The sequence below is a fragment of the Lupinus angustifolius genome, chromosome LG02, assembly GCF_001865875.1.
Source record: "Lupinus angustifolius cultivar Tanjil chromosome LG02, LupAngTanjil_v1.0, whole genome shotgun sequence".
In the NCBI taxonomy this organism is placed as follows: Eukaryota; Viridiplantae; Streptophyta; class Magnoliopsida; order Fabales; family Fabaceae; genus Lupinus; species Lupinus angustifolius.
The window spans coordinates 7,836,557-7,861,864 of NC_032010.1; the positions used below are offsets into that span (position 1 = coordinate 7,836,557).

The 25,308-nt window shown below is 34.6% G+C and overlaps 1 protein-coding gene across 2 annotated transcripts; it reads right to left on the reverse strand.

The window, feature by feature from the left end:
- Positions 372 to 18,957, reverse strand: LOC109334981 (histone acetyltransferase HAC1-like). 2 transcript variants are annotated; one of them, XM_019571004.1, is made up of 18 exons: positions 18,736 to 18,957; positions 18,054 to 18,209; positions 17,200 to 17,314; positions 16,833 to 16,968; positions 16,112 to 16,588; positions 14,844 to 15,757; positions 9,800 to 10,690; positions 8,030 to 8,326; positions 7,670 to 7,948; positions 7,360 to 7,488; positions 7,074 to 7,274; positions 6,833 to 6,975; positions 6,395 to 6,707; positions 6,042 to 6,181; positions 4,594 to 4,672; positions 3,829 to 4,221; positions 809 to 1,026; positions 372 to 716 (listed from the first exon to the last, which is right to left on the reverse strand). In XM_019571004.1, coding segments are annotated over exons 1-18 (4,998 nt in total). In that variant the 5' UTR covers positions 18,738 to 18,957; the 3' UTR covers positions 372 to 601. The 2 variants fall into 2 exon arrangements, with proteins under 2 accessions (XP_019426549.1, XP_019426542.1); XM_019570997.1 differs by having other exon boundaries at positions 18,054 to 18,217; positions 18,736 to 18,931.

Genomic DNA, 25,308 nt, shown 5'->3' on the forward strand with positions numbered 1-25,308 from the left:
ATTTTTCCTTTATATATAGTATAGATATATAGTATAAATATAGATTAAATGATACAATTCCATAATGTTGTTGAGTGATGGGCTAGGAGTGATTCATCTTCATTAGTCTTTTCTTTGTATTCCTCCTCTACCAAAAAAGTAAATGTTCTCTTCCTCCACCAAAGTTATTCATCTTCATTAGTCTTTTCAATGTTGTTGTTGAGTGATAGGCTGTTTTATCTCCTGTTTTTTTATCCCAGCCAAAAAATGGTAATTATTACTTATCTTCCCATAGAGGAATATTTGGAAGGGGAAGCAGGGGCCTGTGTAAAAGGGATATTAGCAAATACTAATAGAAATGCAGAATTAATCGTGAATTGCCGCATTAGCAATGAGTTTAATTATTTACTTTAGCCTTTAAATAATATAATAAATTCTACAGAATGCGATCAATCTTTAAAAGAGAAAAGGCAGAGTAGAAAGTGTAAGAAATTAGGATTGGGACTTAGTAATTGACATAATAATACAGAGTAGACAGTCAAATAATCTCTATATCCACAAAAACAATCACTGGTGTTAAAGAGCATTTCTTCAAAGTCACATATTTACATGCACAAATTGCTCATCCAGCATTGTTGGCAACTTCTGCAGCTCTCTGCCTCATCATCTCCATTACAGCAGCTCTACGTCGTGAATCAGATTGTTGCTGTAACCTCCGTAAATGTTCTTTTAAATCTCTGAATTAACCAACCACAGGAAAAAGTCAACACATGCTAAGTCTATTAAAAAGGTTTAACTTGAGTAAAATGCCAACGTCTGACTGACAAACCTGCAACGTGGTACGTGGCACTGAGATTCTTTGCATGCACGAGCATGAAGTTGAAGCAAATACCACATCTTCTTGCAAAGAACACAACCTCCGGATGCACGAGTTTTGCAGTGCATCCCATGGCGGAAAAGGCCCTTTACCTTGCGACAATTTGGATATTGGCAATGTGCAGAACGACATTGGGATGCATGCACAAGCAGATCAAGCATTTTCCGTAGCTGTAATTAAAAAAAACCATTTACATAAGAACCTACATAGAAAGATGCAATAAAACCACTAGGCATGGTGATCAAATCATAAATCTGAGTAAGAGAAGCAAACAATGGCGAATATGGTATGATGAAAGAGTGAGAAAATGCTACTGAAAAGCACGTTGAACCATCCAAAACTATAACCATCCAATAGACTATAAAATTTCGAAAATAAGCATTGGAACCATCGCTGTGACCACACATGAAAATCAGTTTCTATACCATGTACCTCTGAAGAGTTTGAGATAATTTTATATAATAAAAGAAACATTATCACAAGAACAGATAAGTACAACTAACAAACCATGTTAATACATCAGTCATATTTAACAAAGAAATACCGATAAAGAAGTTCATGAATAAAGGACCAAAGGGATGTCAAAAGAGTAACAATATCCCAAACATGGCTATCATTGTCCTTCGATTGGTACGGAGCCATATCCCAATCGATTAGTTCGGAGCCATATCCCAATGGATTCGATTTCCCACCCTCTAGCAATGTAAATTGTGTGGCATATTTTTTCCAGAACTGAACCTGGAATCGTGTGAAGCGGACTGTACGGTCCGAACAAAGATCCTCTCCATTATATGTTTTTGTTTTTAATGGCAAAAGTATAATTTCATTATAATGAAAAGGATAAATATGTCATTGGAAATTGCATTTTTCTTTATTTTTTGAAGCACTTGCCTCTTCATTAATGACAGGATCCCAACTCGTACCATCCAAATCATGTGGGCGTGAACCGTCTGAGTCTGCAACAAGCTGGTCGCATTCCAAACCAGGTCTCTTAAAACCCCAAACAGTGTTTTTTTATCAACTGCTTCAGAATGAGCCAGCTGACTGCTTTTAATATGACTCAACTTTTTCTCACCCATCAGGCAACTTAACCTCACAAAATAGTATAAATTCTACTACTGTTTCAACCCAGAACCATCTGCCTTTTCAACCCCACAACAAACCTTCTATATAAAACCAATTTATCCACTCATCTATTGTAACATTCTCTAGTGTGTCAACTTATCCAACACAACTTTCTCATCTCTTCTACATGTAGTTTACTCTCTTTAATATTTTAGCGCTCAACATTTAGTAACATATAACATCACAGGTCCTTTAGTTGTGCTGTAAAACTTCCTTTTAAGCTTGAGTGACACATTTCTATCCCATCACTTCGTCGACCCTGCTTGATCCTATAGTTTACATCTCCATCAATTTCCACACCGTACTATATGATTGACCCAAGATACTTAAATCTAGAGACTTGTGGTATGGTATGATTTTAAATCTTTACCTCTACAATATGGTTTGTCTACCTCTTGCTAAACTTATACTTCGTCTTTACTTCAACTTATATGAAGGTCGCGTGATACTAAAACTTGTCTCCACATTTCTAACTTCGCAATTAATTCCTCTCTCAACCCCAACCCAACTCATTTATCTAATGGTATCGTGAATCGTAAGATTCATCATCAATAAAAATAAAAATACTAAAAAATTCATAATACAAATCATAAGACTCATAATAGCAAAATACTATATGAAATAACACATTCCAGTCGTGAGGTTCATACAACTCATAATTAAAGTCATAATTCACACAAATGCACAAGTTCCAAGTTATAAGAATCTAATAAAAGAGAAAATGCAAAAGGATTTGGCATGAGTAAAAGGGTTTGCCAACAACAACAGCCAAACTTTAATTAGCTGGGATTAACTACATGAATCAAACAACATTATACCAATCATCTTTGCTGACAAAACATTGATCACTAAATCTTTCATAATCGTTTGGCCTCCTTCCTTCTGTAGAAATTGGACTAACCTCTATTTGATTTACTTTCCTTATTGGAGTTTCTAACTGTCCCCTTCACACATTTACAAACACCTAAGGTGCAATTCTATCACCCTTTCTACAATAGGAGATACTTAAATCTATATGATTGACCCAAGATACTTAACTCTCCCTATAGTCTACAAAATTTTGTATGTCACCCTTTTTCTTATAAATAGGGATTAAAATATTTTCCTCCACTCATCTGTGAAAGCAAATATGGAAGCTAGGATTATTCTAGATTTCTCCTAAGGTTTTGATTTTACAATAGTTAACACATGTCTTAAAAAGCGGGAGGGGCATTTTATTATGAGAATAAAGTATCTCCTAGTATAAGGAGATAAGTTATCTCCTCCAACCACTAAAATCATGACATATGTCATATTTAATTATTTTCTACAAATATATTTCTAAATCTAAACAAAACAGCCCACATGTCACACTTTTACTGACTGAAGGAGATAAGTTATCTCCTGGTATGAGGAGATACTTTATTCTCTTTTATTACATATAATAGGGATTTGCGTGTTCTCAAATCGATTTCTTTTTTTATAAGGAAAGCAAATAAATTTTTATATTTGGATTCCAAAGTCATACCTAGAGAGAGCTTCAGAATATTTGGAAACATCTCACAATATATTTTTGTATCTTAGAATATTTTAAAAATCATAGATGATCTCATAGGACTTCATTCCTGTTTATTGTCCCTGATTTAATTATTTAATTAGAACTAGGTGCCAATAATTACTATAAATAGGACTCTTAGCTGTCGTTGCATTATATTATTATCTTATAACATCAAATCAATAAGTAGAATTTAATAAGTCCATTCATAATCTATTGTTTTACTTGACATAAAATATAACCAATTGAGATACAAGCACATCCTATGCAATAAAACAATCCACAGGAACAAAAGATAAAATCTTGTAAATACCTGCAACACTCGAAGCTGTCTTGCTTCTTTGTTCTGAGCATCACGATCTGCAATTGATGGATGATTTGTCAACTTATGAGAATGATCAATGCCTCCATCCTTTTGGTAACAGCCATTGCATATATCGTACTCAGGGCAAACTTCACAATGCCAACCTTGGCCAGTTTCTATGTCAAGATAGCATATATTACAAGTTATAACAAATGCAGGAGCAGTTGGATTATGAAGATGATAGAGGACCATCATTGAGGAATGCTTGGCCCGCCTTAGTGTATCATACTGATAATGGTTTCCCTGACAGAGACTCAGAAATGCTTGTCTAGTGTCAAAGAATTCACTCTCAAGAATATCATCTTTGTCCTTTGTATCAACTGGTACATCAGTAATTTCAACCTGCAAGAAACCGCTGAGTTTAAATATTTCCAAATTCACTTCTAATCAGTATCTATAATAAGATTATTATGCCTTTGGATTGAAATAGCTTAACTAATTTTCAGAAAAACCTAAAATTAAAATAGCCCCCAAGCAACTTACGCGTAAAAGATATTGAGTGTAAAATGATCAAAATCAAACATGCTGTATACCAGTTCAGATTTAGAACACCATAATATACCAAAATCACTAGTTCATCTAAGTAGAAATCAGGCAGACACCAAGGTGATTAACAGTCTTGTGCTAATAAAATTTTCAAACATCAGTAAAGAAATGAACTTGCACAGAATCACTCACTTTACATGTCAAAATTAGATTTGCTTGCTTACTTACCCGATGAAAGGAATGTTTTTCCCTCTGATTAATAGGATGTCTTTCTCTCTCCTCACGCTTTATTTCTGCTTCATAACACCTAAGAAACCATTTATATCATATCAATATACTGTATATCCCTTACTAATTAATACAGCAAAAGGTGAGACAGAATGGGTGAGCAGCAAAATTGACTAAGTCAGTTTCGAACAGGTTCAATTGATAAGAAATATACAAAAAGGAGAAACTCATAAAAGGAAGCTATCAATAAATACAGATAAAACTAAAAAGTTGTTGAAACTTATAATGCCAAATAAATATGTTCTTAGGACAATATCCACAGAAGTTTTTATGCTGTCCAAATCTGCACAGAAATATTTTCTATAATAAAAGGTTGCTTCAAATATGATATTCAAACTATTTTAGTCACCCCTTAGAACTACTCAACCTCTGCTATGGACAAATGACATTATATGCTATTTGGATGTGCCTTTTCAAATAAAAGTCTTTTTTCTCTAAAAAAGGAAGTACTTTTTTTTCAATTTTAGCATGTTTGGATTAACCTTTTAAAAAAACTAGAACAAGCACAAGTTTTAAGATGGATTTTGAAAAAAGACCCGTTTTAGATCATTGGAAAAAAAACAGTTCATAAAAAGATCTTATCTCAGACTCGTCCAAACGAGCCTTACAAAAGCTTATCAGATGGATCGCTTATCCTATATTATCATACAAGTCTTTGGACTACCCGGATCCAACCTTATGTTTGCCTAAATTTATTATTTTGGGAAACTAAAGCCAAATGTGAGACAAAATAATAGAGGTATCATAGATCCGTCCTACATCATACTTATAAGGAAGTCTGAAATCTGAATAATGTTAACTGATAATCCAAAATTATATAGGACTTGTCTCTTCTAGATGCAACTTTATACAATGCAAATCATTATGCATGTGGGAAGAAAATGACAAACGAGCTAAACAGAAACAACATATCCAGCTCTCTTCATGCAAGCACTACACCTCACATTTTACATGAACCATCCTCTCTCCATATTACTATTAAGAGGTTGTTTACAATTGATATTAGAAGTGCCCTAGTGAAGAATACTCCTTGAAGTCTCCGCTGTATAGAAAACACAATTAAATCTAATGGTTGCTTTCAAGTTCACTGCAATTCTCTTCACTAGTCACTACTACAACAGCATTACTTCTATAAGAATATTTAGTTCAGAAACAAACTGAACAAAGCAGTCTAGAAGAATGGAAATGGACACAGGGAAACAGCACTTCACTAAAAATGTCGGTAACAAAAAAACAGGAAAAGAAGTCCATGCTTCAGAGAGGGCAGTTCAAGACTCTTTTCTCTATCCAGAGAAGACATGGTTGATATAGTGCAGTCATGTATGTTTAACTAATTGGAGTTGACATATCACATGACAAAACATGGAGATAGATTTAGGAATCCTTACTTATCACAAATCTGAAAATTTTTGCACTGGTTGCAAACCCAACGGTTTCCAGACACCATTAGAATACAACAGTGGGTACATGCATGCTGCAAATGAACCATAATAAAATCTTCCTTCATTGGACTAATGGTTTCGCCAAGCTGTAGAAAGATCAAGAGCTTTGTAAGAAGCATATTATTATTACACGTAAGGAACCTAACATATAGATATTAAAATATGTTAAGTAAGGAGAAGCTATTATTGTCAGAAGATAAAGTTATAAAACATATACAAAAACTATAAAAATGGTTTGCAAGAAACCACAATTACCCAAAATAGCAAAATATGTAATATATATTTAATCAATGAATTACTTTGTGCATAAGGATAAGATCTTTTGAGGCATTTCCAGAAAGATCTGAATGACCAGACGCTTTTAAAGCCCTTTTTGTTATAGTCTTTTTAGTTGTTCCTTTCTTATTTTGTTTTCTTCCATCTTCCTCTTGGCGAAGCTGATAAATCAAATCCTCTGCAGCCCCAGGCCAGTAGTCTCCATCAAAATATGGAAGTCTTGCAGCTGTAACCTTAGCCCTACATTCCCCGGTAGATACAAAGAAATGATCGTATAAGTTGGTTAGATCAACCACAACATTCTCCTTGGCAGCTTTTCTTAACATGGCCAGATACCTGAAGAGAAATGAACACAGAAGAAACCAAATTTAGAGATGAAGAAACCTACCATCTTGTACAGGTAAAATAATTAGACAACTTCTTTCTTTTATTTTTGCTTTTCCTCAAGCTCATAGGCTCACCACTCCCGAAGCTTATCAGATTTTGGTGTTTTCTGAATTTCCGGATGACAATATAGGATATAGTCTTCACCCTTCAACGGAGGACATGCCCATATATAGCAGCTAGTAAAACCACGCTTCTTGCAATATTCAAGGTATCCAATCTACAAAGAAATAGTCAGAAGTTGAATATCACCACAATAGGGTTCCAAAAGGATGTAAAGACATGATAAGAGCAAAATTACTAGTGACTACAATTTACCAGGATTTCGTGATAAACAAATGTCCGGAGAGCCTCTCCAGTCACTGCTCTAACTTCAGGTCTAAAATACTTCACAGAGTCCAGATATGAAAGATACACCCGGCGCTGATTGGGAAATTCAGCTTCAGATCCAAATTCTTGAACATACATGCCAAATAGGCAGACTTCCACACCTTCAATTTTCTGAAACAACAAAACTACCTGGAATACAAAGCTAAGGTCATCAACATTCATCATCAATGGGGATTCAATTACATCAAATTTAATAAAGCAGCTTCCCAATTACCTTGGATTTGTATGGGAATTCTGTTGGGTAATTTTCTTCTTGAAAAATCTCCAAAAACCGCTGTTTCACTTCTAACTTCTTGTCAACAGATGAAACAACCCTTACAACAAGGAAATCAGCTCCAGGCACCTAGTTACATCCAAGAAAAAATGTTTTATATGTCACATGAACACAACTAAATGCAATTACTAGTATACACGAAACTAGAGTGTGAGCACAGTAAGTAAGGAACTAATAAATATATATTAAAAAAGTACACTGAAATAAAAATTCAATCAAACATATTTTATCCAGCCACTAGAAGAATCACCTCATCATAACTTTTCCCTTGAACCCTTGCCCTCTCTTGCCTTTCTTGCCTCAGTCGTCTAAATAATCGTTGTTCTATCTGGTCACTGAGAATAGTTTTTGGCAAATCCTTCGCTCCAAGAACAGCACTTTGGGGTAACGGTTTGCGCTCTCCTCTTTCGACCTCTTCAATGTAGCAGTTAGGGCAAGTGTATTCAGCTTGTCCACCATCATTTCTTCTACCATTAAATAACGCACAAATCTGGTGTTGCCAAGCTTCACATTTATCACATTGAACCCACTGCACATAAAAATAGATGGTAAATAGCAAATCAAACAGATGAACTGCCAATAGAGCAGCAAAATGACACATGGCACGCACCCATTCTTCAGTTTCCTCATCATTCTTCTTCTTTTCCAATCTTGACTTGGGAATGGGAGTCCCATCAACGTTAATGTTCTCTGAACGAGCATCATTATAGCATGGAATACAAAAATAATGCCGTGTATCACCAGCACCCATGGTGTAATACATATTATTTCGTTTAATGCGGACACCACAAGTTGTGCAGTAAATAGGTGGGGGTTCAAAAGTAAGCTTCTCAACAGCACACAATTGACAGGAGTTCTCACTCATTGAATGCTCCATTGCTTGATTCTTCTCTACTTTTGATTTGCTCTGTTAAAGGAAAACAAGAGTACAAAAACATCATAGTAAATAATGCTCAATCATAAATCATAAGGCTCAATCAACATTAATCCCACTAGGCGGGTTCAGCTACATGGATAGAACAACACCATAATGTTCAATCATAAATCATGTTCATTGACAAATCATTGATCTCTAAATTTTTCCTAATCATTTTGCCTATACTTTTGTTGGCCTCTCTCTTCCTCTAAAAATTGGAGTAACATCCATTTGATCTACTCTCCTTACTGGGGCTTCTAACAATCTCCTCTACACATGTCTAAAGCAACTACGGTGTGATTCTACCATCTTTTCTATAATAGGAGTTACTCCAGCTTTTTCCCTAATGCTCATCATGGCAAAATTTGGATACAGAGATAATTAGAGAAATCTTATGCATGTTAAATAGCAAATGAACAAGTAACCTTAGCTAATTCCAACCTTAAAAATTATTTATAAACCTCAGCTTTAGGAGAGATATCATATCATATGATGACTGATATTGTTAAATAAATGGGACAACGAGAAATATTTTTTAGAAATGTATAGCATTTAAGAGCATTACATTTGGGCTTAACATTTATCATAACATTTAGAAGGAACATATAAACAGTGTTTTATGAAGCTAAGTGCATTAAAAAAATGAAGCTTCTACAAGAAGCGTGTCAGTAATGTGAACATAGCATGAGATGGAGTCAAATGAAGAAATACAAGGGAGATATCATTTATCATACATATACATCAAAAACCAAAGTTAACTAGATACTAAAAATAGTCAAAGACAGCCAGGGCATTTAAAGTAAGTAATGTGATAACATAAGAAACATGGTGCAAAATCTTGTCCCAATGATACATTTGGAGTGGACTTTTATGGTATGTTTGGTGACTTTTGGGATGACATCAAAGATTTTAGTATTTTCACTTAATTATGCTCATAGGCTTTGGTCGGAGAAAAGAGAGCATATTGATGTGGAAGTGTACTTTGTATGTTGTTCTTTGGTGCCTATAGCTGGACTAAAATGCCTTAATCTTTAAAGGAAAATCTCTGTTCCAATGATTGATAAGGCATAGAATTGTTATCAGTCTCCCCATTTTGCTCAGCACAAGCTTTCTTTCAAATAATCTCATTGGCAGAGTTGAATAGGAAATGGAGTTACACTTTAACTTTTCTTTGTACTCATTATAATGTTTTTATAATATTTTATGAATTAAAAAGAAAGGCTAATGTCATGATGCCAAACACCATATTCTATTTGTCATAAGAGGACAGTACATGATCCATTTTGTTTGCTATCTCGTTTTTAAAGTTCAGTTAGAGCATCAGAATTCAATGCCATTAATGAATTGAATAAAGTTCAATTGTTTTTATACCACAATGGAACTGGTATGTACTTCAGATGCTTTCAACTATTAAACCAGATATTGTTTTTCCTATGAAAGAAATATGAGTATAGGACGACTTACTTGGCCAACCCACTGCCTGAGGCCAGTGATATGTTCCCTGACTTGCTCTGGAGTAAATAATTCTGTAAGTGAGACCCCCTTTACTTTTGGCTTGCCTGATTTGGTTCCAGCTGCATTTTCAGAAGGCTGTATCACATTTTCTTGTTTTCCTTGTCCCGTCTCCTTCTCAGTTTTAGTGCTTTCTGTCCTAGCTAAATTATCAGGTTCATCATATTTGACACGTTCACCACCGGGCATTTTATCATCTGCATTATTGTTATCTATTTCCATTTCACTAAGCTTTTCATGTACCAAATGTGCTGGAACTTCTGCCTTAGCTTCCGTAAGTTCAGGTTTAATTGAGATAGGCATCTCAACACTGGGATAGGCTTGGTTCTGAGCATCCCTGGCAAGATGTGATTCACAATTTGCAGAAACAGATGAAGCACAGTTGTCATTTTCAGGATTAATGGACTGCATGATGTGCTCAGTCTTTATGCGTTTTAGAGATGGATGCGGGTATTCTGAAGTTTCCACAACTAGTGGAGGCTTTGAGATCAATCTTGGCGATGAACTTACAATATTGTATGATTTACAGGATCCATTTACTGCAATTGGCAAACTTGATTCAGCTTCTGGCCGAATCTGATGCTTGAGTTGAAATGCACGTCGATAATTTCTTACAAAAACACAAACGGGGCAACATGGATCCTTGCAGTTTATGAAATGATGAAGCAATACTCTAGTATGATGACAACGAGGATATGGACAATGGCGCAGGGTGCATCCATCTATGTGCTTACATAACTTTTGCGCAAGAGAACAAAAGCGTTCTTGGCATTGTCCTTCGGGAGCAGAACATCGTCGAGCATGGAGTAGAAATAAAAGCCATCTCTGTTGATTTTTGTGCGCCTTTTTGATAGCACTGAGCCCCAGGCCAGTAGTCTCCATCAAAATATGGAAGTCTTGCAGCTGTAACCTTAGCCCTACATTCCCCGGTAGATACAAAGAAATGATCGTATAAGTTGGTTAGATCAACCACAACATTCTCCTTGGCAGCTTTTCTTAACATGGCCAGATACCTGAAGAGAAATGAACACAGAAGAAACCAAATTTAGAGATGAAGAAACCTACCATCTTGTACAGGTAAAATAATTAGACAACTTCTTTCTTTTATTTTTGCTTTTCCTCAAGCTCATAGGCTCACCACTCCCGAAGCTTATCAGATTTTGGTGTTTTCTGAATTTCCGGATGACAATATAGGATATAGTCTTCACCCTTCAACGGAGGACATGCCCATATATAGCAGCTAGTAAAACCACGCTTCTTGCAATATTCAAGGTATCCAATCTACAAAGAAATAGTCAGAAGTTGAATATCACCACAATAGGGTTCCAAAAGGATGTAAAGACATGATAAGAGCAAAATTACTAGTGACTACAATTTACCAGGATTTCGTGATAAACAAATGTCCGGAGAGCCTCTCCAGTCACTGCTCTAACTTCAGGTCTAAAATACTTCACAGAGTCCAGATATGAAAGATACACCCGGCGCTGATTGGGAAATTCAGCTTCAGATCCAAATTCTTGAACATACATGCCAAATAGGCAGACTTCCACACCTTCAATTTTCTGAAACAACAAAACTACCTGGAATACAAAGCTAAGGTCATCAACATTCATCATCAATGGGGATTCAATTACATCAAATTTAATAAAGCAGCTTCCCAATTACCTTGGATTTGTATGGGAATTCTGTTGGGTAATTTTCTTCTTGAAAAATCTCCAAAAACCGCTGTTTCACTTCTAACTTCTTGTCAACAGATGAAACAACCCTTACAACAAGGAAATCAGCTCCAGGCACCTAGTTACATCCAAGAAAAAATGTTTTATATGTCACATGAACACAACTAAATGCAATTACTAGTATACACGAAACTAGAGTGTGAGCACAGTAAGTAAGGAACTAATAAATATATATTAAAAAAGTACACTGAAATAAAAATTCAATCAAACATATTTTATCCAGCCACTAGAAGAATCACCTCATCATAACTTTTCCCTTGAACCCTTGCCCTCTCTTGCCTTTCTTGCCTCAGTCGTCTAAATAATCGTTGTTCTATCTGGTCACTGAGAATAGTTTTTGGCAAATCCTTCGCTCCAAGAACAGCACTTTGGGGTAACGGTTTGCGCTCTCCTCTTTCGACCTCTTCAATGTAGCAGTTAGGGCAAGTGTATTCAGCTTGTCCACCATCATTTCTTCTACCATTAAATAACGCACAAATCTGGTGTTGCCAAGCTTCACATTTATCACATTGAACCCACTGCACATAAAAATAGATGGTAAATAGCAAATCAAACAGATGAACTGCCAATAGAGCAGCAAAATGACACATGGCACGCACCCATTCTTCAGTTTCCTCATCATTCTTCTTCTTTTCCAATCTTGACTTGGGAATGGGAGTCCCATCAACGTTAATGTTCTCTGAACGAGCATCATTATAGCATGGAATACAAAAATAATGCCGTGTATCACCAGCACCCATGGTGTAATACATATTATTTCGTTTAATGCGGACACCACAAGTTGTGCAGTAAATAGGTGGGGGTTCAAAAGTAAGCTTCTCAACAGCACACAATTGACAGGAGTTCTCACTCATTGAATGCTCCATTGCTTGATTCTTCTCTACTTTTGATTTGCTCTGTTAAAGGAAAACAAGAGTACAAAAACATCATAGTAAATAATGCTCAATCATAAATCATAAGGCTCAATCAACATTAATCCCACTAGGCGGGTTCAGCTACATGGATAGAACAACACCATAATGTTCAATCATAAATCATGTTCATTGACAAATCATTGATCTCTAAATTTTTCCTAATCATTTTGCCTATACTTTTGTTGGCCTCTCTCTTCCTCTAAAAATTGGAGTAACATCCATTTGATCTACTCTCCTTACTGGGGCTTCTAACAATCTCCTCTACACATGTCTAAAGCAACTACGGTGTGATTCTACCATCTTTTCTATAATAGGAGTTACTCCAGCTTTTTCCCTAATGCTCATCATGGCAAAATTTGGATACAGAGATAATTAGAGAAATCTTATGCATGTTAAATAGCAAATGAACAAGTAACCTTAGCTAATTCCAACCTTAAAAATTATTTATAAACCTCAGCTTTAGGAGAGATATCATATCATATGATGACTGATATTGTTAAATAAATGGGACAACGAGAAATATTTTTTAGAAATGTATAGCATTTAAGAGCATTACATTTGGGCTTAACATTTATCATAACATTTAGAAGGAACATATAAACAGTGTTTTATGAAGCTAAGTGCATTAAAAAAATGAAGCTTCTACAAGAAGCGTGTCAGTAATGTGAACATAGCATGAGATGGAGTCAAATGAAGAAATACAAGGGAGATATCATTTATCATACATATACATCAAAAACCAAAGTTAACTAGATACTAAAAATAGTCAAAGACAGCCAGGGCATTTAAAGTAAGTAATGTGATAACATAAGAAACATGGTGCAAAATCTTGTCCCAATGATACATTTGGAGTGGACTTTTATGGTATGTTTGGTGACTTTTGGGATGACATCAAAGATTTTAGTATTTTCACTTAATTATGCTCATAGGCTTTGGTCGGAGAAAAGAGAGCATATTGATGTGGAAGTGTACTTTGTATGTTGTTCTTTGGTGCCTATAGCTGGACTAAAATGCCTTAATCTTTAAAGGAAAATCTCTGTTCCAATGATTGATAAGGCATAGAATTGTTATCAGTCTCCCCATTTTGCTCAGCACAAGCTTTCTTTCAAATAATCTCATTGGCAGAGTTGAATAGGAAATGGAGTTACACTTTAACTTTTCTTTGTACTCATTATAATGTTTTTATAATATTTTATGAATTAAAAAGAAAGGCTAATGTCATGATGCCAAACACCATATTCTATTTGTCATAAGAGGACAGTACATGATCCATTTTGTTTGCTATCTCGTTTTTAAAGTTCAGTTAGAGCATCAGAATTCAATGCCATTAATGAATTGAATAAAGTTCAATTGTTTTTATACCACAATGGAACTGGTATGTACTTCAGATGCTTTCAACTATTAAACCAGATATTGTTTTTCCTATGAAAGAAATATGAGTATAGGACGACTTACTTGGCCAACCCACTGCCTGAGGCCAGTGATATGTTCCCTGACTTGCTCTGGAGTAAATAATTCTGTAAGTGAGACCCCCTTTACTTTTGGCTTGCCTGATTTGGTTCCAGCTGCATTTTCAGAAGGCTGTATCACATTTTCTTGTTTTCCTTGTCCCGTCTCCTTCTCAGTTTTAGTGCTTTCTGTCCTAGCTAAATTATCAGGTTCATCATATTTGACACGTTCACCACCGGGCATTTTATCATCTGCATTATTGTTATCTATTTCCATTTCACTAAGCTTTTCATGTACCAAATGTGCTGGAACTTCTGCCTTAGCTTCCGTAAGTTCAGGTTTAATTGAGATAGGCATCTCAACACTGGGATAGGCTTGGTTCTGAGCATCCCTGGCAAGATGTGATTCACAATTTGCAGAAACAGATGAAGCACAGTTGTCATTTTCAGGATTAATGGACTGCATGATGTGCTCAGTCTTTATGCGTTTTAGAGATGGATGCGGGTATTCTGAAGTTTCCACAACTAGTGGAGGCTTTGAGATCAATCTTGGCGATGAACTTACAATATTGTATGATTTACAGGATCCATTTACTGCAATTGGCAAACTTGATTCAGCTTCTGGCCGAATCTGATGCTTGAGTTGAAATGCACGTCGATAATTTCTTACAAAAACACAAACGGGGCAACATGGATCCTTGCAGTTTATGAAATGATGAAGCAATACTCTAGTATGATGACAACGAGGATATGGACAATGGCGCAGGGTGCATCCATCTATGTGCTTACATAACTTTTGCGCAAGAGAACAAAAGCGTTCTTGGCATTGTCCTTCGGGAGCAGAACATCGTCGAGCATGGAGTAGAAATAAAAGCCATCTCTGTTGATTTTTGTGCGCCTTTTTGATAGCACTGCCCGAATCTAACAGGTCGATTGAGCCCCTAGAAGCAGCAGCGTGACCAATAATAGATCCATCTGATGATAAGTTATTGCATTGAGCTTCATCTTGGCCTGATATTCTTTGTTGAAAATCCATTTGAAGATGTTGGTCATGTGAAACATTCCCAGGTATGTGGTTACCATCTTGAGATTGAGGCCATTGATTTGGAACAACTGATTTGGATTGTGCCCCAATGGTAAGAGAGCTAAAACTATTTTGAGACTCAGCAACCAATTGGTGGTGTGGGAGCAACATTTGTTGTGAATTTTGAGGTGTTGAAAAGGACATATCATGCTGACCAGAAGGAAAAGAACGATGTTGACCACCCCCAGAGCAATCTTCAGACAAATTCTGCTGGAACTGACTCTGCATCTCAGACATATGGAACTGTTCAGAAATGTGAGAATTGAGCACCTCTTTATGATGTTCAACTCCAGGCTCAGACTTCACTCGGCTTTCTAAATTAGCAGTTATCTGAGATGGAATGAAAGTATCACTATTGACCAAATGTTGAGGTTGTTGACTTTGCTGCTTCAGTTGAAATTGCTGCTGTGCATACTGCTCTGGCTGTTGAAATTGTTGCGGCCTTTGTTGATATTGCTGTTGAGAATGCAGAAGGCCTTCTCTTGAAGTCAATGAAGACTGAAAATTCAACTTTTCGGACTGATTAACTGCTTCAGACTTTATATGAGTAGCCTGCTGCATACCGTGCAAATTCAAGTGACCACCTATCAGTGAGCTAGTTTTGGGAATTGATGGCAATTTAACTGAATTCATGTTCTGAGTGTTCATCGTAGAGCCAGAGGATGTCGTAGAAGCATAAAAATTTCCAGAAGCAAAAGTATCAACATTATGCGATCCATATCCATCACCTGATAATAAAATTGTTACCCTTTCGTGAGATGCCAATATCTAAGGAGAAAAACATACAGCACATGCACACAGACGTAAACCCACCCAACAAACAACAACTTAGCTAAAAAGATTATACAATTCGACAAAGGTGCTATGTTGGAGGTAAAAAAGTCTTGGTTTCATTTGTTCAAAAAATAAAAGAAAAGAGACTATAGCCTGGAATGTATAAACTTTCCTAGTTTTTCCTTTGGCTGTTTGGTGCTATCTATTTGTTAGCTGGGTGAACCTGTAAATATTGGTTTCTTGTTGTAATGTTTCTTTCTTAATGCAACTGATTTATCCGGGGAAACAAAATGAGCGAGAAAGATTACCATGCACAACTGTTTGCTGATTTTGATCAAAGTGCTGCTGTAAGTGTTTAGGGGAATTAGCATAAGTTGACGCATAGCCATCAGAAGTGCTGGGTTCATTTGCTGTGTTGTTTCCAATCAAGCCTAACCCGCCATTTATAGCACCATTTGAGTTTGCAAAGGATTTTTGCAGTAAACCAGATCTCACTCCATTACCCATTTGTCTGCCAAGGTTCTGCAATACATGACTATTTTGGCCACTGATATGCTGCATCTGCTGCTGCAGCTGTGGCTGTGGTACCATCATAGAATCTACACCAGAAAAGGCGCTGCTGTTAGTAGAAGAATCCATAGTCATATTTGAGTGATTACTGCTGACATTAAATCTAGGAGTGGGAATCATCTGGCTTCCAGTTCTTTGCACCCCTATTGATGACATGTTTGTTCCCGATCCAATAGAAAAACTGGCAGAAGACTGTTGATAACCATTAGACAAACCTGCAATAAATAGGCTCTATAATGTACGAGAAGAAAATCAAAGCATAAAGGGTTGGCAAAGATTTGCAAGACCTAATATTACTATTAGATCTATTTAATGAACTGCCAAACATGCCACCAGCTGGTAACATGCTTACACTATTGAAAGATGTAGATACTAAGCTATTACACCCGGTGGCGGCAATCATTGAGGTATCCATAGAAGATGTAACCACCATGCTTGAATTCGGAACATGCAACATACCAGGAGTTGGTATCATTGTACCAATTGGGGAAGAGCCAACGAGCTGTGGATACTGTTGATTGTGATTATTCATTGATGCCCGTCTGAGGAAATTAGATAAACGAGTCTCAAGTGTCTCCAAGTTCATGTAGTCCTCCTAATAGATCAAGTCCAAAACGTTGTCAACACCATAAATAATAAATATTGACAATGTGTACTATAAAGTCAAATAACATTCCAAAAAATTAACCTAGGGAATAGTTTAAAGGTTCCATGTTATTACTTCCAGAATCATACATCTCAAGAACTTAAAAGTAAGCGATAAGATTTAGATCCCTCCAATTAGTGGAAAAGAAGGTTAGCTAGAGGCCCAGGAAAAAAATTAAACCTTAGAGCGAGCAGATTTTAACATGCCCTCCTCCAGGCGTTTTGCAAGATCCCGAACTTTCCTTCTCTGTACTTCTGTAACTGGTTCTGGTTGTCGTTGCAATAAAATATCACAGCTGGAAGGTAGAAGGTAAAATGCTAATTGACATTAGGTAAAATTGACAAGAACGAAATTGATTATAGCATTTTAATCTTATACAAGTATTATACCCTTTTTAAGACAAAAAGGCAATGTGGGTGGAGCAGTAGGCACATAATACTATTAAGAAAAAATGATGTAACTAATAGAAAGCTAAGCCATACAATATACTGTAAGGAACACAGCAAACGTTGTTGCCAACACTACAGTTTATTACAATCTGAATAAAACTCTGAAACTATTACACACACCCCATGATGATCTGAGTGCCAACAAAAAATTATTTCATTTTCCCTTTTGATTTGTTCTAGCTAAGCACAACAGCTTATTTCCTTTATAAACATCTCTATAATTTATAATAATAAAAAAATGTATGAACTAACAGTATAAGAATTTTTTACAATGTCACTGTATTATCCATCATTCATATTTGATCATCATTGACTCTTAAAAATAAGTAATACAAATGAATAATGTATATTTTACTAACTATGTATAAATCTTTATACGATAATACATAGATATTACACTTAATTATAATATATAACACATACATGCTTTACATGACTATGTTTACACTTGCATCTTGGAAGTAAATTTTAAGAAAAATATACATCTCCAATTTTTACCCTATTGACAAAATTCCTCAAAAGAAACAATATAGTCTAGTTACCCCAAATCGAATGCAAATAAACAATATATTCGTCTCCACTTACATCCTCTCTTGCATAGATGAGCGTGCCATAAGAAATTCTGGGTCCATATTGATTGCAGAACGCGGTACACCACATAAATTTGACATTTGCGGAGAAAGGGCATTCCCAGTTAGTTGAGTCAGTCCAGGCAACTGAGACCCAGCTTGATTAGGTAACCTGTTAGACTGGAATATGTGCATTTAGTTTCATCTTTATTATTCACATAACTCAAAAAGTTCCATGTAATCAATCAATACAGAACCCTTTAATCGGGGTGCAAATCATGAAATAATAATATCGCCACGAAGTCAAGAGCCAACAATTTCATTATCAAAATGTTCAAAGGAAAAGTCAAAAGATATTGCAATCATTATAAAGTACGCTGAATCCTATCAAACAAAGTGGAGTGGATTGAATTGATGTAAAATCACACAAAGTGGATCCTTTGTTCGTTATTGTTAATTACAATCACAACCAAGCTTTGATCGTACTAGGTAAGGTCGGCTAAATGAATCCATGGTATATCATAAGTACTCGTGGTTGTTAATTGAATGAATAAATTTAGATTCTAAAAATCAATCAAAAATTGTAAAGAACCACACCGGTACCAACCTTGATTTTTCGAAAACCTATTGACTCAATCCCTGTAAGATCCATTAACAAAGATGAAAAATAAGAGTCATGGAATCCAAATATAACTTACATCTTTTTCCAGTATGCTTTATGAAGTGAGTTGTGGGGATTCAACCTAAAACTTTCATCTTTCAGGTGCGACGGCTGGGAGAGCAGGCACGGCGGTGTGATGACGATGTGGTGGCGATGTGGTGGAAAAGGGTACCGGGTTACGTTGAAGGAATGGACGGAGAAAGTGTGGGTTTTACAATTTTTTTGATTAATTTTTGGTTTTAAATTTAGAGAAAATATACCTTAAAAATCCTTCACCGTGTCATTTACTATTATTTATTAGTAAATAAAGAGATTAATATATATATATATATATATATATATTCTCAATCAAAAACTTTCTTACTTCTCTCTATTCTCTGTACTATATGTAAAGTCAAAACTTGAAATAACTACCACCATAATTCTATTTTCATACTTTATCATTAATATTTTATATTTCTAAAGTAAAACCATATAATCCTATATAACTATAACTAATACATCTTACTTTAAGTTTGATATTATAATAAATACAAAAATTATAATATGAAGTACATCCAATGAAAAACATTCTAATTCTCTAAAATAAAAAATATAAAATAAATACTTAATATCATAAAATAAGAATACGGGTCAGTAGACACGAAGTGTCCGTCGACATGTTAGTTTCTTATTAACATTCAATAATAATTAACATTTTTTTGCTACATCAAAACATTAACAATTAATATATAAATAATATATGTGTGAAAAATATTTACACAGTATAATATTTAAATAATAGATCCTTAAGTAAATTAATAAAAACAATGCACATTACACAGAATAATATATTGACAACATAAAATAATAAATAGATATACTAGATACAAAATAATCTTTTATTTTAATTAATCAACATATAATATTTTTGGTATAACACTCAAAAATCTACTTGAGGATCCACACTGTTTTAAGTTCTTTATTTGCATCATCACCTTTATTATTTTAATTATTGAATCAAATATCTCATGTTAATGTATGTATTAACTTTAATTTTGTTCATTTTTGTTGGGAATATAACTTGTAAAATGAAGTATGAGATGATAATTTATATGATTAGAGTATTTATGTACTCACTAAAAATTATGCATTAAAAATAAAGCATTATTCTTCAATAAGAAAAACATAGGTATTCCATTATTTGATGACCCTAAAGCTTTAGGGGATTGTAGTGAGGGTTTCAAAACATAATTTGACTCACTATTTAGGAGACCTAGAGCCTTCTCTTGATTCTAGTAATTGAGCAAGGAGTTTCAATCAACATTCTTTGGTGTTTGATTGAAATCCAGCCACTTGGCATACATCAATTATTGCTCCTTGTATTTAAGATCCTTAAGTTTTTCTAGAATGTCTTGTGAGCCAAATGTTATTTACAACTAGTAGCAGGATCATATCATTTAAGGATACAATGAGAAAAAACTTTCTCCTTCTATTGGAGTCAACATTTTTGGTCTTGGAGTCGAGCAAAGAGTTCATCATAAGTTATTACAGTGAAGTCAAAGTATGGATTTCCTCTTACTTGATTTGGATGATTTCTATTTTGATTTTGAGTAAAATTTATGTGTTGGACTTGGCGGGTGTTTTGGGTTTGTCGGGAAAAGTGTGTTTGGTTTATGTTTGGACGATGATAAATGATATATAAAGGTACACAATATTAAGGGGAGTTGTGTGTATTGGATGAGTTCTATAAGGAGCAACATCCTCGTTTTACTTGTATTATTTGATAAAGGCATTAGATAAATCCAGGAAGGTTATAATATTAGGTGAATTGTTCAATTGATGGTGACTCCAACCAAACTATCTTGAAAGCAATGGATTAATAGTTTATCGTTGTCATGATAAATAAACATCTTCTACACATACACTTGCAAGTGGCTATTAGGACAATAGTATCATTGTACTTTTCCAAATTTGATACGTTGAACTTTAGGGACAGAACTACATGTAGGACTAATCACATCACAAGGCATTTTTTAAATCTAGACAATTCATTCCCTCTCCGCACCCAACCTTTCCTCTAATAGGTTCAACTTTTTGAACTATTCTTTTCCTTGGCCATGTGAATTACCGCCATAAGGGAGATCCTATGTTGCAAATCCTTGTAGGTTTTGGTGGAATGGACATTGAGTCGAGGTAAAGTTCTAGTTGGTTTCGTCTTCTAATGAGGTTCATAAGTAGGATCTTCATCTTGGATGGTTAATTTGGCATGCAGAACTCGTTGTTCCAGATGAGTAGGGGGCTACTCTTGATAATCTTCCCATTTAAAGCATTCTTGCTTCACAAGGTTTGGATTTTTTTCATAATTCACTCATTTGTACCTCGAGCTCATCCACCTCTTGCTTACTCTCTTGACTTGATTCTAACAAAGTTGTTATCCTTGATTGAAGATGAGTGTTGTAAGGGCACTTAAGAGTAATAATGGTGAAATTTAGTCAATCAATTATTTAAATGGTCAAGTTAAATTAAGGATTTTCTTTTTTCAGAAAGATTTGATATTTTTTTATTAATTAAAAATATGATGTATGGATGGGATGCATGAGTAAAAATGTAATTTTGGTACCTATGATTTTGGCATGTATCAATATGCAAATATGCATGCATGGAAGTGCATCCAATCTAGCTAATGAATATGTGTGGTTTTTCTTTTTGGGCTACATGAAAATATTTGAAAATACAATCTTAGACGCATATGATTTCGAATGTGTTAGAGTATTTATAAAATCTTATTGTTGAAATATTCAATGATGTATGAAATGATTTATTTTTGTATTATTGTGATAATGCACAAAGATATTTACAGTAGTGGATATATGAGTGGATGAATGTTTGAATGATATATTCTCCTTTTTTGAATGCATGTAGGTATAGATGAAGTGTATGATAATATAAAATACATGCTCTTTAGGGTAATGAACCATATCTTGGATAGTTTAATCATAATTACAACACATGAGTTGACAATTATTGTATAATTCATACTTACCTGAATAAAGATGAATAGACATATGTTCTCACTACTATGAAGATTACCCTTTTGATAATGGACCTTACATAAAGTATTTATTTTGTATGTTAATAAGTTATTTTTGTAGAATTGGAATATCAAAGCTCAATGATATTTTAAACCACTTAGACAAGATAATGTTGAGGTGACATTATTTAAGGGACAAAAGTTATAATTGATTATAAGAAATAAAAATGATGAGAGATAAAAATTAAATTATGTTTCATGTGTCTTACATGAGATACACTGAACAGGATTTTCCTATAAGTCTAAAAGCCATAGTCCTAGAACAAAGTTGTAGAATATCTTTATAGTGAACTCCTTAGGAGGTTCTAGACTTCTATAGGGTCCTTAGATTGTATTCCATCTCGAAATAAAGGAAACCTAAAATATTGTACCTACAAATGAGAGACCTACTCATCCTTTTAACTCACAATATCAGTAGCAATTTGAGTGGTTCATCCTACCAACATTAGAGACCATGCAATGTCATTACTGAAAAGGGAAGGGTCTCCAATATCCTAAAGTATCTCTAACAATCGGGTATAGGGCATATATGTGTAAAAGAGAGAATACAATATTATATCTTGGGAAAGAATATAAACTTATTTCAAATAAAACTCACCCAAAAAACTATAAAATAGATCGAAGAGAATATATATATATATATATATATATATATATATATATTTATTTTTTAATTAAATATTATATCATAATTTTGTAGTACATTAAGATTATATATTATCTAGTTTTATTATTTAATAATGAATTTTAGTTATTGGACTATAATGATAAATTTAGCATATGCATATTATATTATTACAAATATATAATTAAATTTGAAAATCTGTTCGGTATCAATAAATAAATGTTACTCATACGGGTACCTACAAATAAGTGTGGGTACGGAAAAACATTTCATTTTTTCGCTCCGCCCCATTATCATTCCTAATTGGAATTGAATGTATTTTAATTGTTTTAAAGAATATAAACCACACATCATAATACCTTAAGTGATCATATGACTTTATAAAATCATGGAAATTAAAAGAAAGCCCTTTTTAGACAAAAATACCAATTTATCCTTTTCTAATTTCCTTTATCTCGTTTTCTTATGTAAAATATATATGATAAAATTCAGCGTTTCTGATTGCTTTACGAAGTGGAAAGGAACTTGCTAATTTCAAACCTAGTGAGATAATGATGATCATGAGGAAAAGGAACTTACTGAGATGCACATTCTCTCAAGATGAAACCATTCTACAAAATTATCTAAGTATGTGCCTCCTCTATTATAGCAACCTCTATCTCTTTCCTCCAAAAAATTAGCTAAAGAAAAGTTAGATCAAAATTTGGGAAATTCTTACATGCCCTTAAAAAATATGCCTTTCATTGAGGCATTGCAAGAAATTTTATCTCATGCTAAATTTCTTAAAGGCATTGAGTAAAAAAAGAAATTAAATGGCTATGAGACTATTGCTTTAAATAAGGAGTGCAACACTTTAATTTAAAATATTTTGACTCCTAAATTAAAATATTCGGCTAGTTTCTATATTCCGTACTTGATTAATAATACTAGCTTAGACAAAACATAGTATGATTTACGGGCAAGTGTGAGCTAAATGATGAATATGTCTTTAAGAAGTTGGAGGTGTGCAAACTAAAGCCCACAATTATATCTCCAATCGAAACACCAATACATCGAATTCCCAATATACATCTTAGGATATGATTTTATTATGGTATGAAAGTTTTTCATTCCCGCTGATTTGTAGTAGTCCAGATGAAGAAATATTCTCAAATCCCTATCAATCTCGACAATCATTTCTTGGCAACTGCATTTAGAATGATTGATGAAAAATGGATAGTTGTCCCTAGGTATAGGAGCCGACGAGATTGACTTTGAACTCATTATGTACAATAATCAACCTTGTCTTAAGAATGATTACTTCAAGAATGCAAAAGCTAAACAAGAAGAAAATTAAGCTTCGTCAAACATTCCACATCATATTCCATTAAAGGGATGCTCCTTATGTGAAAAGACAAATGACCGAGCAAGTACTTCAATTGAAAGTAACTCACACAAGAAAAGTAAAGTGATTGATTGAGACCATCGTCCTGAAAGCTTGAAGGAAGAGAAATTCCAAAAAAAAAGTAATATTTAATGATATTCCTTCCATCAAATTGGTGAATGATCACAAGGTGGAAAACAAGTAATTCAATGGAAGGAGGAATGCTACCATTTTTGAGCTAGACAGGTTGAAGGATCAATCATCAAGCTAATGATGTTAATGAGTGTCGCTTGGGAGCAACCCAAAGGATGAAATACTTTTCGTAACATCTTTTATGATAGTTTAATGTTAGTTTACATTTATGTCGTCTTAAGTGGCTCCATGAGTTTACAGACTTTGTAGGGGGCATTTATAATATCAGCCAACAACAAAAATTAACTTTTAACACTTGTGTAAAGGTCTAGTGATCAGACACAACTTGGATATATCCATTAGAAGGAACTTGAATGAACAATTTGGAATGACTTTGTTTAGAAGACTGGGTTTGAGGGGAAACACAACCCAGCTGTGTCCCATGAAATGAATGTTTGTCCCAATTGTTCCTTCTGACAGACCGTGTGTCTTCAATTGCAGGAATTCCAAATCTATACACAAGCCAACACAGTCGTGTCTCAACGAGTAGACAAGCATTGTACCTAGTAAACTTTCGCACACAACCTGGCCATATCCATATACATTGTCATGTATCATACTTTCCCCTTATTAATTTGAATCCCTAACCCTCATTTTCCGCTCATCTCCTACCTCCAAAATCTCTATAATCCTCCGATCTATCAAAACTCCTCACAATCTTCCATCACTCACAAACCCCCTCCCCTTCTTACATTGCTTCATCTTCTTCACCTCCTCTACCAACCATAAGTAGAGCTTCCATAAATCACCATTTCCATGACCTGAAACTCCGTTTGCCCTTCATCGTTCATCTGCCTAATAATGTACAAGGCTTCACCTCCATTCTCATTCACCAATGTGGGGAAAATAAAAAAACCTGAAATTTAAAACTCCAACTCCATCAATTTGAATTACTTTGAGAATGCACTATATAAGATTCATCATTATGAGTTCAAAAAGAGCACATAGTGACGGGCCTTCATCTTCTCATAATTGGGGCAATTCTAATAGAGGAAACAAATTTCCCCCCTCATAGTTTCTTATTATTCACATATATTCAAAAGGCTAGATATCCTCATTTATTCACTAGGAAAATTTTGTCTCTTTTAGATACATGGGTGATATTGTGTTGGAAACCTTCGGGTTAAGGGTGAATATCGATTGGATGTTGACTATAGTAGGTTGGGTAAGGTTTATGACATATAGGGACCTAACTTATAGTTAGTTAACATTAAATTTCCTTAGTTTTTGTTGAGGCTCAAATCCTATAGGGGCAGAGTGCCAAATATGGGAGATAACTTTCACCTTAAGGGACATCAACTTCAGTTTGCATAGGTTGAATGTAATATCATATTTGGCCTTCCCTCAAGAGACGAAA